At 42.6% G+C, this 20,468-nt stretch overlaps 1 protein-coding gene across 11 annotated transcripts; it reads left to right on the forward strand.

Moving 5' to 3' along the window:
* Positions 1 to 1,772: 1,772 nt before the first annotated feature.
* On the forward strand, positions 1,773 to 19,119 carry LOC109645383 (transcriptional repressor p66 alpha-like). Of its 11 annotated transcripts, none has more exons than XM_020110977.2 (11): positions 1,773 to 1,957; positions 11,161 to 11,681; positions 13,196 to 13,325; positions 14,374 to 14,502; positions 14,628 to 14,705; positions 14,798 to 14,917; positions 15,294 to 15,467; positions 16,138 to 16,390; positions 16,586 to 16,980; positions 17,192 to 17,450; positions 17,910 to 19,119. In XM_020110977.2, the coding sequence occupies exons 2-11, from the start codon at positions 11,164 to 11,166 to the stop codon at positions 18,047 to 18,049; spliced, it is 2,196 nt and encodes a 731-aa protein (XP_019966536.2). In that variant the 5' UTR covers positions 1,773 to 1,957; positions 11,161 to 11,163; the 3' UTR covers positions 18,050 to 19,119. The 11 variants fall into 11 exon arrangements, with proteins under 11 accessions (XP_019966536.2, XP_019966569.2, XP_069367063.1 ...); XM_020111010.2 differs by having other exon boundaries at positions 17,192 to 17,315; XM_069510962.1 differs by having other exon boundaries at positions 1,781 to 1,957; positions 15,273 to 15,467.
* Positions 19,120 to 20,468: the final 1,349 nt, after the last annotated feature.

Here is a 20,468-nt window from a genome sequence, read left to right on the forward strand (position 1 = left end):
AATCTGCAGCCTCGGGAGATGGAGTGGAGGGACGAAGGGACGGAAACAATCGGACTTGATGACACAGCATCATATAGACAGGTTTTTATTGTCATTTAAAGAATGGCAGTGTGAGGCTGACAAAGCACTCAAACACCCCCACCCCCCACCTGTTAGAGAACCACAACCCCCTCCCACTTCAGTCTTCACTTCCCTTGATTTCAAACACATATAAGAAAGAGTGTGCATTTATATGGTCATTTGCGGATGAGCGGAGGATTTGCTCAATTCACAGGGATGCTTTGAAGGGAGGCAGGTCTTGTCATGAAAGAGGCCGCTAGCTGGAGCCTTTATGGAGTCGACTCTGCAGCTCCTCACGTGGTGACCACACTGTGTGCTTCAAACCTCACATGTATGGATCTGACAGTATTGTGGTCTTAATCCTGGCTGGAAAGTGCGTTGTTGATGATGCAGGACCACATTGTGAAACTTATGTTACGACTACTTTGATTCAATAAAACTTTATTCAGGATCATATGCTACATGAAAAAAAGTTAAGGTCTCAAACCAGATGTCGGGCCCCTTTACAAGACAGGGTTAAATTATGAAAGAGTAGGGCCCACATATTTTATATAGTGCTTCAGTGTCGCAGGTTCCCTGTAACACATTTTCAGTTGATCATATTACTAAAAAGTAGTTGATGAACCTGGGGCTTTTTGGGGTCTCTGCTGGTTGGAGGTGGCAGGGTAACTGAATGATTGGCCAGCTGTGCCTGGCTGTCTCAAAGAGTAGATGGGCAGCGCAATGTTATAGCTGTGTGGTCAGTTCCCCCACTTTTCTCTGTGTGAAATATGTTGCATCTATATTGATTGTCAGGTTTCCTACTTTCAGTATTACTGGATCCAGTGAGCTCAGCCGAGGAAACTGGTAGCGTCTGAGGTGTTTTGACTTGAGGTTGCCACTATATAACCTTATATGAAGCTGCACACAAAGCTTAATTGTTTAGGCCCATATTCGGCCAACATCCCTCAAATCTCACATCGGGCCGACATACAATATGGGAAGATGGCACATGAGAGAAGGCTCCTGTTAGCCACGTCATCGAATTTGATGTCGGGGCTCACGGACACTTGGTGACACCACAGTTCACAATTCAGTTGTATTGGATTTGGCTGCACTGTTTATCCCTAAAATTCCAAAAGTGTTTTGTGGACTCAAACACTTCACCCACTCCTCCATCAGCATAGTGGTGAGTAAATAGAGTCAATTTTCATTTTTGGGTGAACTATCTGTGTATATTGCCAAAGGTGGCCCGAATTTGTTTTGTGTTATTTTAGGTTCACATGCAGATTACACCCTGCTGGGAGCACGCATGTTTACCAAAAATAGTCCCACATCTGTTTTGGGATATTTGGGACACATTCCTATTTTACAAGTGGGCCACTTTAGGCTCACATCCATTTCGCTTTGGCCAGAGGAAGGCCAGCAGCATTTCCTGAAGTGGCCCACACCCCTATGCTGTAATTGAATGTGGTGGTGGGAGTTTAAGGTGAAGGTCGTGATGCTTTTCATTCTCAATGTGTCATTAATGTAAGATAATGTGAGTGCTTGGAAGAGTGTGTGTTGGGGTGGGGGGGCGGGGGGGGGGGTTGCAGTGGCTGGTACAGTGATGGGTCACCCAGAGGAGCCCCGGGGCCCCTGAGACGTGCTTCCTGCTGTAGGGCCCTTGGTGGTCAGTGGCTCTCCACGCTGTGATCCTGTCGCCCTGGTGTGCCGAGGTGCGCATGCCCACTGAGGAGGACGCAGCGGCTCCATGTGTGTTGAGGCGCATTATTTGGCAACAGACGCGGCAGCGGGGAGGGCCGAAAAAAAGAGGATATCCCCTGGATTTCAAAAAAGCAACGATTTACCGAGGTTAACTGCAGACTAAACATCCCCGGGTCGACCATCGGCGACGATCGGGCCACAAAGCGACCGAGTAAGTTGACAGAGGTGAAGCCGAAGTTTTGTAGAGAGCGGATCGAGGCGAGCCTTTTATTCGGACGCGTCGAGAGGAGCCAGGTTTTCCTCCACCTATCTGTGACGATAAAGAAGCTGATGGGCTGTTGAAAAGTAACACTTCTCCGCAGAGCCAAAGGTTGAGCACCGGGGAGGAGAGGAGGGGGCTGCTGAGCCCAAATGTGTTTTATTTAAGGTTTGGTGGAGCGTGGCAGTTTGTAAATATGAGCCGGGACCTGCTTTGGTAGCGGTGGAAGTCGTTGAACGAGGTGAGGATTAAAACGTTACATCGCCAGCGGCTCAGCTTCGTCCGTGGGGCCGGTCGATGAAATTTACGAGTTCCGACTCGGAGGTTTTTCCTCGGGGGAGGGGGGGCACCCAGGTAAACAGTCCCACCGAGCCCCACACAGCCTCACTTTTAGCGGCGGGATGAAACTTTGTGTCCCCCTCTCCGGGGCTGCTGCTGCCGCTGCTTGTCCCGCAGCGGGGAGCAGGCGGCCAGGTCCCCGATTCGGGCTCGGTTCTGGTTGTTGTCGGGGATGGGGACATGTTGGCGAGGAGCCGCCCGGCGTGGAGGACTTTTCCTACCTAAGTCTTGACCCTCTCGTCGGCTGCTGAGGGTCAGACACGAGCCGCTTGTTTCCGAGCTTCGTGTTTTTGTTTGTTGCGATGTAAGCTAATGCTAGCAGCCGCTAACTAACAACACGCTCACCTCCTCTGAGGCGGCGTCAATAATAAAAAAAGCCGGCTGCTTGCACATGTAGTGTGGGCTGGGTTTAGTTTTTTAAAGGGCTGACGGTGGTTTTGGACGGTGTACTGGGTGGTGCAGCGGTAATGGTGGACGCTGCTGCCCGCTTTAAGCCCCCGTGGCGGTGGCACCAGTGTTGGTTCTGCTATCTGGAAGCTAATCTTCCTACTTCTCTCTGTGACAACCGTAGTCTTCCTCCTCTTAAAGCTGAACACACACACACACACACACACACACACACACACACACACACACACACACACACACTCCCCTGCACTTCGGGACAAAGCTGTAGCTGGATCTGTCCTCAAACCAGTTTATACACATTCTTCCATCGTCTGTAGATGTGGACGCGCACACATGGATTTTAAAACTTTTGTTATTTATGATCAAATGTTCCAAAAACTACATGCAAGCGCTGAGAGATGCTGGTAACTTTATTTGTGATTGTTTGAGACTTTAAAATTCACTTGCACTTTTGATGATGTGTTGTTTTTGACTTATTATTATTATTATTATTCAAGAGCTTTGACATAAGGGCTACCCTGTTGTTAGAAGTGTATATTCTTAGTTGCAATATTAATAATAATAAAGATTATGATTGTCTCCAACTAAAAGCACTTAAAGTAACTTCAATGTGCTCATAAGACTAATGACATAAGTGCCTGTATTCAAGCATATATGTATGATTTCATTATTCCATAATCTTCGATCGATTTTTTTTTATTAATGATTCGTTTTTTCTAACATCCAGGATAACATCCTAAAATGCCTTCTTGGGCAGTCTCATGAATCTGAAATCAATTAATCGTTGTCATTTGTTGAGATTGCCGCTGATAAATTCCCTATTTATTGATTATTCAGCTCTCCTTTTTGTGAAATAGATTTAATGTTCTTAGTGGCTTATTGGATGAATGGTACTGAAGCCAGGCCAGGGAAACGCAACACAACAGAGGCACTTGAAAGTCTTGTTGTAGACGGTGGAGGGGATGGCGGTGAAGTGGTCTGCTTTTAGGAGACTTTATTGCCTCTGTGTGGAGATCTAGAATGAACACTCAGTTGTTCAGGAGAACAAAGGCCTTGTAAAGTGCTTTTTGCATGTTAACACACCAGTGCATGGGTGCATTGTTTACAAGCTGTCACTGTGAACAATGTACCTGCCTTCAGCACAATGAACCTGGGATTTCTGAACTACCTGTAATGCCAGACGGTGCAGGAGTTGTACCTCCATGGCGCGATGCAGCGGTTGCTCCACTCCATCCCAGAGTGACTGGATTCGTGGTATTTGAGTTACAAGACTTGAGTGAGTCAGAGGGTTCAGCCTTGTTTTCCAGAGAGGTATGTTGAACCGTGTGCACACAAGACTGATCCAGAGTAGTTGTGTAATCAGCCACTGTTCTGGAAAGGGTCGTCTGCTGGCCATGTTTTAAGCTGCTGCTCATGACTGCAGGGGTCACAGGGCAACTGTTTGGTCAAGCCTCTGTGACTTCATCAGATATATAGGGAGCCATTTGCTCATTAATTGCCTTTGTTCTGCCTGTTTCGTGGAGACAATGGTGTTAGCTGCTGCATAAAACACCGACTTGTTAAGAGTCTGAGTTATTTCATTGAGCAAACTAGTGACCCACAAATATTAGCTTTGACCAGCTCCAATGTTCATTTGTTAAATTACACCAAGTCAGATTCAATTGTTTCAGTGGAATCATGCAAAAGTTGATTGCTTCATGTTCAGTCATATGTTATTGAGACAGATGCCGCCAGATGCTTGATAAGAATATTTTTGCTGGTGCAGCAATTTTACAAGGCGGTGTGTTTGAAACCTTTGTGTGGTTCAGGAATAAGTTCCCACAGGGTAAAGGTCTGTCAGTGGGTAAATAAAATGCTGAACGCATACTGTACGTGCAGCCAGACATCATCGATGGTTGAGAGTGAGCCCTGAAAGACTGAGTGACGACAAGTGGCTGAAAATTGACAAAGATCGACATGATCCATGAGTGACAGGATGAATGACCAACTTGGGGCAGGAAAAGATGACACTGAGCAGAAAACCAGACAGGTGCAGAAGTGTAGATTCTGTTGATTGATGCCCTGATAGTGGGAGAAACCAGATACCAGTTTAAAGTATTCTACGATGGTGGAAGCCACACTCGCTAAGAGTTGAGGGCCACTTCGATAACGTGGCAGTGATCACTATGATTTAATTACACAGCTAATGTTAACTGGAGGATTGAGTGTGATTAGATCAGTTTCTACGATAATTGCTCCTGTGATGATGTTCACCAAACACGACAAGAGAGACACGAAGTAATAACTCAATTTAATACTCTCATAGCGTATCACAAGTACAGTCAGTCTATCTGCTTTTAATGTGTTATTTTTGCCTTTTATCTTTATAAGCTATCTAATAACTAATTAATTATCATGTCATGATGATAGGATAAAGATAGAGGTGGCACTGGTTACTAGGGTCATATGGTAATTTTGTCAATGTAGTCTGAGTAATGAGCACACAGGCGCAAGGGTGGCAAGACTATGGCAAGAAGAGATAAAGTATATTGGTTAAATATCTGTTTTCAGTGAAGTTACTTTGCATTTAGCACTTCATGCATTGCCGTGTTACACTTCAGACATGAAATGTCTGGACCTAATGTTCCATTGTTTGCCTTTCACACATGATGACCACAGCAGGAGATTGTTTGTTTGGTTTAGACACGTTTACAACAACAGGAAAATGCTTAGAGCAATAAGGTGAGGGATAGAGCATGCTGGAGGCAGGACATGACGTATAAATTCCACTGTGGAATTCATGTGTTTTTGCTTACAGCAGATCGACACTGGCATCGCCCTAATCGACAAAAGTTCTGGAAACTTGTTGTCTTTCTGATTTGACATGTTCCTCTGAGTCATACGTGTATTTCTCCTCTTTTTCATCCTGAGATATTTGTATTTCTCAAGTTTTGCTTCAGACCCACCCGCTCCCTGTGAGTTTTCTGGATATACTCTCACTCAAACATTTTCCGGACATTTTATTTAGGGCATGGCAGAAAAAGTTCTGGAAAATGTCCAGAGCAACTGACTTGTGTTCTTACATACAGCCCCTCCGTTAAGTTTCAGGGAAATGTCCAGACCTCACTGCCTCATAATTTATAAAACCTCCTTACATTGAACACTTGAAATTTTATTTCAATGTAACCCTCATTTTTTCTTTGTCTGTAGCTCATCACTAAGTTTGAGAATGTAAATGAGTCCTTTTATGTCCCAATGCAGATTTTAACTTTTATTATTTCGTTATATTAAAAATCACTGAATATTAATCTTCGTAGTATGGACTAGTGCTGGTGTCGTAACTTTACAGTTAATAACACAATATATATGTGACAATAACAGGGTCTATCTTAACAACTGTTCCAGCCAATATGCAGCGAGTACACATAATGTTATCACTGTACAAACGTTAAAGAAAGTTCATATCATCGCTCATATCTCTAGTCATGTTCTGTTTGTAGACCGTGTACAGAAATATCACCCTCCCCCACAATGGAAGACCCAACAGTATTCTGGGAAATACTCAGATACTGTAGAAAGATGAAGACCATGGAGACAATGTCACTTGTTTTCTTTGTCTAAAGTATATTGATGCAATCAAAAATATTGGTGATGGAAATCTATGACTCTGATTACCATCACCATGACCATCACACACTCTATTATGAAGTATTTACAGTGTTGTGAAGTGGTATAAATGATAATCATACCCTAAAAACCTTCAGCTCACCTGCCTACTCATAGAAATGTTATTATACTGAAACTTATGTGTACTGTCCCCCTTGTCCTGAGGGTTAACAGTTAGTGAGAGTTGACTTTATGTCAACTGTGTGCAGTGTGTGTGGAAGACCATATACCTGTAAAGTACAGTTTTCCTTTCAGTTTGAGCTGAGGTTAGAGACTTTACACAAGTTGCATGTGATATCATGTCGTCGGCTGGGTGGAGGGTCCATTCACGTGTGTGTGTGTGCGTGTGTGTGGGGCTGAGGGAAATGTGTGTAAACTGCCATGGAGATGAAACGTGAAACCCGTCAGCCATTCAGTTCCCCTGCTACAAAGATAGGGTCAGTGTATGTGTAAGTTTGGTGGTGGTGGGGGTGTCTAACTTCTTCCACCAGCATCAGTTCACAGATAAATGCACCAGAATTGATGACTATTACACCCTACCCCCTCAAACACACACTGTGGAAGCTCTTCTCCAGCACCTGGAGGGTTAAAACTAGCTTCAGCTTCTCACACACACACACACACACACACACACACACACACACACACACACACACACACACACACACACACACACACACAGACACACACACACTAGTCAACCGGTTTAAACCGGTTTGCAGGAAAAGTGCTTTGTGTGTCCCTGTGAATCCTGGGAAGGGTCATGTCATGCGTGTCTCAGTGATGTCAGAGTATTAAAAAAAAAAGACAGCTTTGCTATCAGATGATTGCTCTGCATGCTGCATTGTGACTGCATGTACTGTCCATTGTAAAGGTACATCGTGCACACACTGAGCGTGCTTTATGCTCGCTACCATAAGCGTTCTGAAAACAGGAAGGGGAGGAGGCTGGAGTGTGTACAGTGTCTGTCGAGACGTAGCCTAGGTTGCAAGTGTAGTCCCCCCCCCCACCACCACCACCACCACCCCCGGCAAAAAAATCATAGCTTCCTGCAGTGCGGTGCTTGGCAGACTGAAGGCCTCAGTTGGCAGGACTGGGCCTGGATAGTGTAACATACATACATGTATGATTCAGGACATGGCTGTGGTGTCTTTGTGGGTGATCAGTGAACATACTGGACAGTTATCTTCTCTGAATTTCACTTGTGAACCTTGACCATCAGTCAAATCCTGTAGCATATGAGTCAGCATGCGTTTACCTTTTACACATTTGATAATGACTAAAGTCATTTTAACGAGTGCACGTACATGTTATTATATCCTGGTTTTGAAGTTTTCATTGAACTTAAGATAGGTAAGTTGTGAACACTTTATCTCATTTGTTGAAATCCTTTTCAAGTTGTGGTAGCCATCCATAAATTAAGTTGTCTGAAAAAAACAGCTGGTGTCTATGGCCTTCACAGGACTGTCAAAAACATGACCAATCATTTCATTCAGACCTGTCATACTTGTTATTAACAGACCTTGTGAGACTTCATTTTGGGAGACATACACCTCTGAAGCAGAGACGATAGCCAGAAGTTGGGGGGGGCGGTGGAATGTGTCAGTAGCCTGCTCTTGGTAGATTTTCCAGGATTACCTAACTTTTAAAACAACGTGGTTAATGATATCCCCGTAGACATGATCATCTTCAAGCATCTGAGCCACACTGTAATTTTTGTATTAACAGAGTTATCTCAGCAGTCGGTGATAAACACGGTGTCATGTAAGTGTGTAATTTGGTTTCTGTCTGATTGCAGCAGTTAGCCCTTTGCTTGATTTGACAACTTCAGCTTCCTTCATATAAAAAGTGACAGAATAGTTGTGTGAAGACCTGTTCAGATACTGTGAAGTGTGATTGCTCTCAGACACAGTCTCTCAAACATTGATATTTAGGGTGTGGTGTCTATTATACATAAATGGTTCTTGAAATACTGATGTGGAAAGTGCATCAGAGATTCACACAGAACAAAGTGGCCGGCCTTTTTCTAAACCTTGAAGGTAAACTTGTATCGACCCATGTGGTCCATCGTCTCTCTGTGTCTCCTCATGTCTGACCCGATGCTGAGAATTCAGGGCAGCCGCTGTATGGATGTTGTGTGTCTATTTAGTGCTAATAATTTGCAATGCTCATCTGCGTGACACACAAGCTGCTGCATCCACTGCTTCCAGAAGTCTCGTGGGACAGGATTTGTTGTCCAGGGGACATCGGACGTTAATGGGTCTGGTTCTCCTCGGTGCCAGACTCGGGGAGGGTGAGGTTATACACAAGATAAAGTCTTTGAAATAAATAAAACAAATTTCACTTGCACACATAAATAACTAAAGTACTCCTCGCCACTGGTCGTTATGAATATTGTAACAGAAATCATGCTCCAGTTAATTTGAGATATTCTCCCAAGTCCCTCTTTAACTCTGATTTGATTACGATGTTGTCATGTTCTTCCAGCTGTGTGATGTCTCGCTGCAGCAGTTTTTTTGTTTTTAACCATCTTTCAAAAGAACTTTTTGTTACAGTCAGGTGATCCACAGATTTTTTTCGTTCTCACTCTACACAGAATATTGCGTGACAACTTATTTTTTGGTTTCCAATGAAATTTGAAAATTATGATGTTTTGAAATTGTACTTGAGTCAACATCTTGGCCATGTGACCTCACTAATTCAACGTGTTTGGTCTGGTGATCATGTGTTTTCTGCAGCTGTCTCAATGTCATTTTTGTCTGCTTAGGTTTTAAATGACAGGTACACTATCAAATCTGCACTTTTAGGAATATGACAACAATTAATAACAATAGAGTATTATTCATTATATATTATATAATTAAGATATATAATATTATATATATGAATAGCTCTGTAGTAGGGGTGGGTGGTCTGACAATGTTATACTGTGATGGTTCTTTATGATGCATGCAAACACATTGATGACGTTTCTAGCACCTGACAAATGCAAAACTCAAAAAACTGAGTTCACATTTCTCAGGAGGAAAAACATGTAAAGGACGCAGATAAAGATGTCAACTTGGAAAGACAAGATTCCAGAGCTTTTGGTGATAAGGGCTGACGCTGATGCCAATGTGCTGTAAACAAAAACTTGACATATCTGCAGCAGTTTCTTGCATGTTCTGCCCAGACGTCATGCCTCACGTGAACGCTGCAGAGACTTTTCTTTTGTTGTGAACACATCTGACCCGGACAATTCTGCTGTGATGTTCAGCTGTGATGTGAAAGGAAAACTCAAACAATGCAACTGCACATTTCCCAGAGTCCAAGTCTGAAAATGGCTGTAGAGATGTTTAGTGATATTTTATGGAATTTACACTCATATCCAAACTACATTCACAAATCAAACAGGGTGGCCAAAGAATATTCTAAATTCAATTATATAATCAAATTGTAAAAGAAACATTTGATTATGGATTGAGTGTCTGAACTAAATATCTGCGCGACAGACAGGAATTACACAAAGTCACTTTGATTGATTTAAAATGACATCGACGATGACGTAGATCAAACTGAAACAAACAAATAACTCAACTGTAACTGTGGAAACGATGGCAGAGAGGGCACAATCCAACTCAGCCTCTGAGACTAGAGTGATTTTCACTTGGATTCTTTCTAAAAAATACTTTTTGATCTGTAAAATTGTAGAACCTCAGGAAAAAAAAGTTATATGTAAGCGAGGCAAATCATTCCTGCCCCATCAACCTGAGGGCACATGTCAAAAACATGAGCATGGCCTGGTGTCCAGAACTCCAGCGAAACAGCCACTTCTTGACTCATATAAGGCCCTAATGTGTAGATATGTAGATGTTCTTAAAGAAAACCTATACCTTTTCAAACATTCATGTTTGACGTATGTTTGCCCTCCTCTTATGCACATAGTGCAACAGTGTGAAGTTATGTGTTGTAAGCTATATTCAAACATAGTATTTTGACAACAATACTACAAAATGGCTGCGCTGAACAGGATCTGTTTCATGTGTGATTGGATGTAGTAGATCTGGAGCTGGCGCCAAAAAAGGACTCAGAATCAGAAGTGGTTTGGTTATGATCCGTCAGATATTTGACAAAGTAAAGTTATCTATAAACATTACCTGGCAACAGTCAGCACTAAAGATGTAATAAGACAAATCTATTCGACAACCTTAGAAGGAAGTTGTCGAGTGCCTCACTCAGGTCAGTACAACTCCACTGATCTGTATCTCGCAAGGACCAGAAACAGTGACAATTAAAGTCAGGTAAGGACACAGGAGAGCAGTCGAGAAGATACAACAAAAAATCTAAGTAAAAAAAAGATCTAAGTAACTGAAAAAACAGTTTTTCAGTGGTTCTTTTTTTTGTATTGACTCTTGTTTTATGAAAATGGTGTCAATATTGAGTTTTAATGGTGCAAATAGAAAAGTCCATAGTGTGGTTTTAGTCTGGATATTCTCAGTGGTACATTTCAAAACTGGAAACATTGCAGTTCAGATTGTGTTGTTTTTTTGTGTTCAAAACAACATGTCGTGATGTTTTGTGGAAGAACAGCTACTCTCACTCTGCAGTCAGACAATCAACATTACAGAAATAAGATGTGATTTTAAATCAAGTTAAATTGTCTTTTTTAACATTGAGCATTTCTAGAGTTGCTTCGGTTGTCATACAAAACGAAGAGAACCTTTGTGACCAGTTTGAATAATTAACAGTCAAGATAACACAGATATTTCTTTCTCTTGCTGCAGGGGATGTCTGAGGAGGCCGTGCGCCAGACGCGCAGCCAGAAGAGGGCGCTGGATAGGGATTCTGATCCCCAGTCTGTAGAACCCTCTGATGTTGAAAATGACAGCAAAAAGCCTAAACTAGACCCATCTGAACCCACAGCACAGGCTCCAACATCACCAAAACCCGACCCTCTCGTGGTGCAGGATGGTCAGAGCCGGACAAGCTCCGGATCAGAGGACGAGCAAGAGCAAGAGCAGAGCCGCTTGCCTTTACCTTTAGTGTTACCGTTGGCCTCCCAGTCAGTGAAAGATGATGGGGAGACAACCCAGAGACAGCAGGCAGCTGAGCCCGGCTTGGACAATCGGACTGACTGCAATGATAAAGCCAGCAAGACGGAGCCAGCTGTGGATACGAGGAGCCGGACTCGACCGACAGAGCCAAAGGCGTCAGGTGGCTTGCTGGCTGCGGGCGAGGTGAAGGCCACCATTAAGGTTGAAGTTCAGATGGGGGAGCAGCCTGTGGATATGAGCACATCAAAGGGGTGAGGAACGGTTCACAGTAAACTCAGCTCAACTGAAACAAACACGAGAAAGTACTGTCAGAAGAGGTAATGGTGTGAATGTCCAGGAAAGTTTCTTTGAAAGACTGGAGCTCCTTTTCTAAATTTGTACTCTTCAAAAAAACCACATGGGAAATTTCTAAAAGACAAAATAGAATCTAAAAAGACTCAAATCTGTTGAAAGTTACTTTTATGAGCAGGATGTTGTTAAAACTTACTGTTTGGGGGGGATTGTGGGGGGTGTTGTGCTCAGAGGTGATGTCTAACTTCCTCTTTGACCCTACCTCCATTTTCCCCCCACTCACCACCTGAACCCTAAAAAACACCCCGCACACAAAATGAAGCCTTGTGTCACAAACCGGTTCCAGCCGGTTGTTGCCATGGTTTCCTCAGTGGAAGGAGGAGGGAAGGGTGGGGGGGAGTGGGGGAGGAAAAGTGAGTGTGTCACGTGATGATGACTTTGGGGTCATGTGACTTCTTTGGAAGAGAAGTGATTAATCCACAGGAAGTGATGATGGCGCTAAGCCCTGCGGACGGACTCATACACACAGAGAGACACACACACACGCAGGCAAGGAGGACGACTCGGAGAGACAGGCCTCACGTTGTCATGCGTTGACTTTACGGCTCTTCATGCCTCATAGAAACACGTAATCTGTGTAATGACAAGGCCATCCTTGTTTTTTATGGAAGCATTACTCATGGTCTTTGATTAGTGAGTGACACTATAGGAATTTAGGTCATCTTACTTTCACATATATAGCCTGCGGTATGAACGTTAGTCCTGTACAGGTGATCCCCTCAATGACACCTATTATACTGTGTCACAATATCCTGTTTGTGCTTTCAAACAACCATTTCACTGTGAAATAAAGACGTTTGACTGCAGCTTTAAGTCCCGCCATGCCCCTCTGTGGCATTTAGGACTGATCTGTTGTTGGTTAGTAGCATCGACATGAGGAGAATCTACGAGGAGAGATGTCTGGACTTGCTAGATCATCGTCGAGCAAATCAAGCCGCGGTCATAAATTATAATTGGAGTTGAGGAGCAGTCCTCTGTGAATTCAGACATTTCTAATAGAGTCTAGTATTTGAGCCGGTTGAGGAGTGCTTCTTCAACTTGCCTCAAACATCCCTGAAATATGTTGAACTCTTCAGCCCCACTGGATCAGTCAGTGCAAACTCATGCTGGGCAGCTAAACAGTGTTTAAACCCAAACATCTATTTTAAAATTCAAAAATGTGCAAGACCCCTATGGTATGTTAATTTGATGGAGAGATGCTGCCGTTAAAATATAATGGATTCATATTTTGTCCTATCCTGTTTGTGATTCTGATACAGATAATTTTGAGAATCTTAAAGCTACGTACATAATAGTAAGATATATTATCCAGATATATTCCTGTTTTTGTGTTCATGATTTACAGTATTAGTGCTTGTATTTTAAGAAGCTGGAATATAAACCAGATTGTCACTGTCTCTGTCATGTCCAACAGTATAAAAAGGGAGAAGCGCCCTCCGTCCCCTGAAGATGATGATGTAATCATCTTGTCAGATAATGACTCCCCGAGTCCTCTGATGAACGGCCTGAGCCACTTTAAGGAGCTGGACACGGACCTTCTCATGGTGAGACAAAGAAACATAAAGCTACAAGTTGTACACTTCAGGCTGCTGTTCTGTTCTGATAGATTCCTGTGTTTGGGTCTTAAATTACAACCTAGTGTTTGAACTTAGAGATTTTTTATGCCTCCATGTCTTTGAAAGCCGTTGAAAGAAGTTTAATGTTCAGATTGTTGTGTTAGGTCTGACCTTTTCTTGTAAAGGAGATATCTCAGAAATGCCTTGAGGGTTTTTCTTCAAATTTGTCACAAACGTTTACTTGTGCTCGATGATTTAGTGATTAGATCTTGGGGATGAGTCAAGTCACTGTGACCACAAAAAACATGTGTTTCAGTTTTTAAAACACAATTACAATACAATTGGCACCTTTAAAGGTCCAGTGTGTAAGATTTAGGTGAAAGGAAATGTAATCTAGAATAATTCTCGTGATTTTTTCACCAGTTCATTTCATCTAAATTGTATGAATTGTAGTTTTCTTTATCCCAGAAAAAGCCCTTTATATTTAAATACTTTATATTTACATCGAGGGGACCCTCTCTACAGAGGCCGCCATGTTTTTTACATTAGTCCAGACTGGAAAAACTAAACACCTTCTGAGTTTATATGACAACTGAAGCTACCACAGGTTATTTTCCATGTTGGGAAGGAGACGGTGAGGTGAGGGGTGTTCAGCTGCAACATGCAATTTCAACACTAGATATCACAAAATTCTACACACTGTACCTTTAAGTCTTCCCAAAATATTGTATATTCTGGGGGTAAAACTAAATCCTGAATAGTTGTTGGAGGCGCATACATAAATGCATATAATACACAAATATATATATATATAAAAGCTGTAATTCTAGTAAGATATTGACACAGGAAGGTGTGAAGATGTGCTTTAATTATTTACCTCGATTTATGTCACAGATGCTCAGAGCTGCTGAAAATGTTCCACATCATGCATGACACATGGACCAGAGGACATTTTACCTTTCAGTAGCTGGAAAGGTATTTTTGTCTTTTGTAAAGTGGGTGGTGTAACAGTGATGTTATGATCTGTTGCGTGTAGAAGAGCAGCCCTGCGGAGAGGGGGCGAATCATCAAGCAGCTGAAGGAAGAGCTGAGGCTGGAGGAGGCCAAGCTGGTTCTGCTGAAGAAACTCCGACAGAGCCAGATACAGAGGGACACTCTCCAGAAGGTAAACAATAGTTAGTACCCACAGCAGCGCAGGGTCACGCAAAGAGTTGCTGATCACTACAACACACAGACCTCCGCTTAAATATATTTTTGTGTTTGTTGTTTAATACCGTCCTCTTTTTCCAGCCGTCGGGTCTGTCTGGCTCATCTGCTCCTCCTCCTCTTATTCGGGGAACTATTGCCAGCAATAAAGGCTCTCAGCAGGTTAGTGTGTAAATATCATATGTGCACTCAGGTTGCAGTGTGGCTCCCCCTCATCCTGTTGTTCATGCTGGAGGGTGCTTTTCTCTCACCAGATTTTGACGGGCAGGAGTTCGGGCACAGTCATCCCTCCGCCACTGGTAAGAGGAGGGCAGCAGGTCTCGTCCAAACATGGCTCCCAGATCATCATGCCGCCTCTGGTTAGAGGGGCGCAGGTGAGTCGCGGGAGGAATTTAAATGTTGTTAGTATTGTAATTATTCATTTGCTATAATTATACTTATCATAATATTATACATTTAAAACCCTTTTGTAAAATATGTTAAATCTCATTGTCTGGGCAATGATATTCTGAGGTCTCCAGCCTCACTGCTTTCTTTCACTCTTCAAGACAAACTGCTGGGTAATAATTCTAATTAATAATTAAACATCATAGGACTTATGGTCTCTCTTTGCACTTCTCTCTTCTCTGTGCCCTTTGCTATGGTGCTTTTGCTGTCCCCTCCCTCGTCCACCACCACCTTCGTGTGTGTGATGTCCCTCCATGTCGTCCCTCTCATTGTCCTGGTTAGACCATCTCTGTATCTCCACAGCAGATCCAGGCTCTCCGCCAGCAGCAGCAGCAGCAGCTGGCTGCCTCCGGTGGCTCGGGCTCAGGACCCCCTCCTCTACTTCTGGGCGCCAGGACCTCGGCCCCTACAGCCCAGGGCCAGAGGGGAATGATCCAGTCAGGGCTCATCAGAGTTGGAAATAGTGCTAACATGCTGGTCAGTGTCTCACCGGTGCTTCCAAGTTAAATGATGGAAGAAAGATTTTCTGTTCTCACATCAAGTCTGAGCTTAGAAGCTAAATTTTCACAATTGATTTGAAGATTAGTCGTGGTCTAGTGTGTAACTTACAATAGTTAGATGTTAAAACTTGAGGCCTTCAGTACACAAACACTGACAATGCACTGTTAGTGGGAGATGTTCAGTAGGTGACTTTTTTAATTGTTTAAAATTTACAAATGCTGCTCTCTTCTCTGCTTCACGAGCCTCAGACTTGATCAATGCGATTCGGTCACACCCAAGAAAAGGTCATCAATAGTCAGAAGCGTCTGTAGTCAAGCTAACTCCCAGAGACAACAGTGTACTGCAGCCACAAGAGGGCAGTAAATACAATGAATTCAAACAGGCAATGTCAGATGCTTTATGGGATAGAAATCTTTTAAGATCAGGAGAAATATAACTTCCTTTCTGTTACCACCTCATTAATGTCTGTTTTGTAGCTTTGATAGGTTAAGAAGCACCAGTAACAGTTCCAAAGCTTTGAGTTAATGATCAGTTATTGTTCACCCTTGGACTTGTGACACTTCTTTATTGCTCAAACAAGTCAAACACATTATGATTTTGACTGAATGTTTAAACCAGATGTCTTCTCTTCTGTCTGTTTTCAAAGGCCTCATCCAGTTTGAAGGGCTCCTCCTCAGGAAGCAGCAGCATGTCTGGAGTCAATGACTCTCCAGCCAGCCGCCAAGCTGCAGCTAAACTCGCCCTGAGAAAGCAACTGGAGAAGACCCTCCTGGAGATTCCCCCGCCCAAGCCCCCTGCCCCAGAGTTCAACTTCCTGCCCTCAGCAGCCAATAATGAGTTCATCTACCTTGTGGGACTGGAGGAGGTGGTACAGAATCTGCTGGATACCATACACAGAGGTGGGCTGGTTTTCTGTTTTGACGGCTTTTGTTTACATGTTCAGATAAAATACAAGCCAATGAATTAATCTATCAACTAAAAAACATTAGTGAATTTCAGCTTCTAGATTGTGAGCATCTTTAGGTTTTATCCACAGGTTTTAGTATGTTTTATTTAGATAAGTAACTGGGGGTTTTCTTTCTCTCTTCATTCAGGAAAGACAGGTGTAGCACTGTCCAAGGCCATTAGCAAAGACCCCTTCATCTGCACTCAGTGCAACACTGACTTCACCTGCCGCTGGAGGCACGACAAGACTAAAGTGCTCTGTGAGGACTGCATGTCATCCAATCAGAAAAAGGCTCTAAAAGCCGAGCATACCAGTCGGCTGAAAGCTGCCTTTGTCAAAGCGCTGCAACAGGAGCAGGAAATAGAGCAGCGAATCTTTCAGCAGACGTCTTCGTCACACAGTAGCTCCTCATCCTCTTCATCGCTGAAGGCAGAGCAGCTGGTGTCTCAGCAACTGAAGCAGGCTCATGCCAGAGCGTCCTCCCTCCAGCACCACCACCAGGCCAGCCGAGCAGCCAACCTCATCCACCATCACTCCATCAAGGTTGGAATCACTTTTTCTATTTGAGACTAACATTTTTGCAATCTTTCACATTTCCAGTAGAGGAATTTGCATTCATGTTTTTTTCCACTGGATGCATCAGAAACCTTGCTGTCTTGCATCGTACACAATACAAAGACAAACAATCACTGTCACATGTTGTGAGGGCCGATCATTCAAAACTGTGTCTCTAAACCCCCCCCCCACCCCTCAGAGTTCCCAGGGCCAGCTGTCCCACGGTGTCTCATCAATGGGGATGAGGGGCATCCCCCATTCCTTCTCCTCCTCCTCCCAGCTGCAGAGCGCAGTGGCAGCCGCAGCCTTGGTCACCCGGCCAGGTAAGCACGCCCATGTTTCCCACCGTTCTGTCCAGAGTTCAAAGGTGAGCAGCAGTGGAATCGCCGGCGGCAGGAATATCAGCGGAGGCAGTGCCTCATCCACTGCATGGAAGAAGCAGAGCAACAGCAACACAGGTAGACTCACATATCAACCCGACTGTGGCGCCTGACATCTGCTCTCTTTCAAATTCCTGTCTGGTCCCAAAGCAATCCTTACACTTCCGTAAATTCACATTTTCTAGTGTTAAGGAGTCATTTATCTCCAATAATCACGCACATCAGAGGAAGAAAAAAGTTAAGAAACATGCAGGAGGAAATGTTTTTGGACAAGGCAATCCCACTCTCCAGTTCCCCCTCTGCAATTGGTCTCATCTTCCTAATATAGTCCCTCAGTCTGGTGGCGTATTTGTTCCTGGGTGTCTCTCCTGTTCCTCCGAGTAGAAATTCTCTCATGTTTCCTTTTGTCTGTCTGTGGGGACATGGGTGTCTAAATCATCAGGTGCTGCACTATATCACACTGATTTTTACACTTAACTCTACAAGACCATCAACATGGCTCACACCCTGATCTGCTGCTCTGTTGCATGTTCTCAGGAGTCACTATGGCTTACGTGAACCCCAGCCTGACGGGTCACAAGACGTCGGCTACCGTGGACGCTCGTCAGAGGGAGTACCTGCTGGACATGATCCCCTCTCGCTCGTCCATCTCGCAGACTGCAAACACATGGAAATAATACTCCTCTATTTCTCCATTAGTTCCTCAGCTCCAATAATAAGGTCAACAGCACCCCCTGGCGGACTGTTAAGCCTATACAATCTCTCAAATTAAAAAAAAAAGTTCCTTCCTTACTCTTTGTTGTTTTAGTTTTCTTATTTTCTGTTGTTTATCTTGAGGTTCTTTGGTTATTGTGCAGAAATATTTTTTTGATTTGATTGAGGCAAATAGGAAAAAACAAATACTTGAAGGGCTTCCCCTCTGGGTACTTCTGTCCTGCACACCGGCAGATATAATAAAAGTAAGAGGTTCTGTCAGCAGTGAGTGCGCTGATAAACACGAGGACTCTGTTCTTTCTGCCATGATGTGGGTCAAACTGACCCGACCTTTGACACTTGAATGGTTATAGTCATACCCAAGAGTTCACTTCCAGAATACATTTATTACAAGCAAAAGCAAAATAACTGAGTTGTAAAATTTTCAGTACATCACCCCTGTAGTTAAAGATTTGAATTTATTTTGTATTTACATTAAGTTATTTTTCTTTATGTTTTTTTGACTGGTGTTAAAAATTACTCTGTATATTGTGGTTTCCACAAATGAAGAGTTAGTTCTAGCTTTGTATTTTTTTTTTCTCTTCCTGTTTAACAGCATGCTACCCCTTAACCCCCCCTGTTCATTTTGCACCTAAGCTGAAGAAGCATGGTGTTGTTGCTTAATTCATCTGTAAGTACCATCTGTATTTTGCTTATTTTATATCCATGTCAAAATTGTAAGATTATTTTTGAGTGTTATGTCAGTGCTGCGATAATGCAAACTGAATTTGCCACACTGGAGCCAGAGATCTTGCCTCCAATTTATACATTTTAATCCAGCATATAGATGACTTTGAATCCGTTGTAATCAGGATCATCTCCCTGCTCCCGAGACCCTGGAACACACAAGACCATTTTTATCTTGTACCTCTTGACGTATTGCATAATTTCTCTGCTTCCCGATCTTAATTGCATTGTACAAACTTATGTTAAAATTTATTTGGTTTACTTTTTCCTAGCTCCTAAAGAAATAATAAAAAATACTGATTTTAAACACGTGTTTCCTTTTATTTGGGTAATATATCATAAACGGTCATCAGGATTACTTTTTTTTTTTAATGATGCTCATATGATCAGGGCAAGGATCATTGAATCAAGTGAGGAAATCACTCATGGAGTTCATTAGATCAGTGTGTTAGGAGGATATGAAGCAACAACTAAGAGGACAATGTAAATGCCTCTGAGCACGTAGATGAAGCATATGTGGCTGATCAGGAAACTAAGGCTGCTGGCAAGTGAAACAGGAAATACAGGTTCATGAGATGAGTGAAGATAGACTTCTGGAGATCAACATACAAGTCTATATACAACTGCTGCAAGCCAAACACAACTTCACAGGCAGGCATGCCCTCTATGTATTTAAGTATATAGCTCAGGGTAATGCTTCCTGCTTCTCTACTCAGTAACTCTACTCACTTATGCTTTATAGGGAACTCTTAAATGAATTCTTATTCAGATCACAACAGATCTTTGCACTTACACTTTGCATACTAAGGTTGAGACCTTACAATATACTACAGCCTTTTTATGCGCTGTTGTTTATGATACTGAAGTTATTCGACACCTGTACTCTCTAGGGTCTGTGTCAATTAAGATTTTAATGTTAAAAAAAACATGATCGCCTTGATAAAAATGCTGCAGAAGGTTAAATGGGGCAAACGTATTTAAAGTGGTTAAAATTAACTTAATTTCATAGTATCAACATTAACATTACATGTTTATGTATTACATGTTCATCATCGATACTAATCCAATAATATAAATATAAGAATGTAACTGAAGAAAGCATTTTGCTCCATAATAAAGACTTTCCTTTTTAATCCTTGAATAATTTTCTTGCTTAGATACAATTCATCTGTAGTTATAGTCCAGTTGAATTTTGGATGATGGAGGATTTTTGCTTGTACTAAAGTATGTATGCTGTGGCTACTTTTGTTTTCGTCGAAAATCTTAATACTTCTCCCACTGTCTCTCAGATGTGATCCTTCGTGGTTATTTGTCACAAGGAACAATAAAATTGCTTCTGCATGCTTCATAATACAGTTTAAAACATGTCTCTACGTGGATACGTAATACTTAACTCATCATAAATGGAATCGGAATCAGAACTACTTTTATTGCAAAATAGATTTTCACATATAGGGAATTTGTTTTTGGTATGAAGGTGCATGATGATGAACATAAGAGAATAGACAACAGGAGAGATAAAGCTAATAAAAATGCGAGTTCTGCGAATTAAAGAGGAAGATAATGACAAGAACAAAAATCAAACGTGAAAACTACAAAATAAAAAGTAAATTTATTAAGTAAAAAATTATGAAAATTAAAAAAAATATGTGTAAT

The sequence above is a fragment of the Paralichthys olivaceus genome, chromosome 16 (assembly GCF_024713975.1).
Source record: "Paralichthys olivaceus isolate ysfri-2021 chromosome 16, ASM2471397v2, whole genome shotgun sequence".
In the NCBI taxonomy this organism is placed as follows: Eukaryota; Metazoa; Chordata; class Actinopteri; order Pleuronectiformes; family Paralichthyidae; genus Paralichthys; species Paralichthys olivaceus.

What these genes read in the sequence shown, in the direction of transcription:
- LOC109645383 (XM_069510962.1), top strand. Translation starts at nt 11,164, where the DNA reads ATGTCTGAGGAGGCCGTGCGCCAGACGCGCAGCCAGAAGAGGGCGCTG. An exon ending in CTCTGGTTAGAGGGGCGCAG is followed by an intron (nt 14,918 to 15,272) that starts GTGAGTCGCGGG and finishes TGTCCTGGTTAG; the next exon opens with ACCATCTCTGTATCTCCACA. An exon ending in GCAGAGCAACAGCAACACAG is followed by an intron (nt 17,451 to 17,909) that starts GTAGACTCACAT and finishes GCATGTTCTCAG; the next exon opens with GAGTCACTATGGCTTACGTG.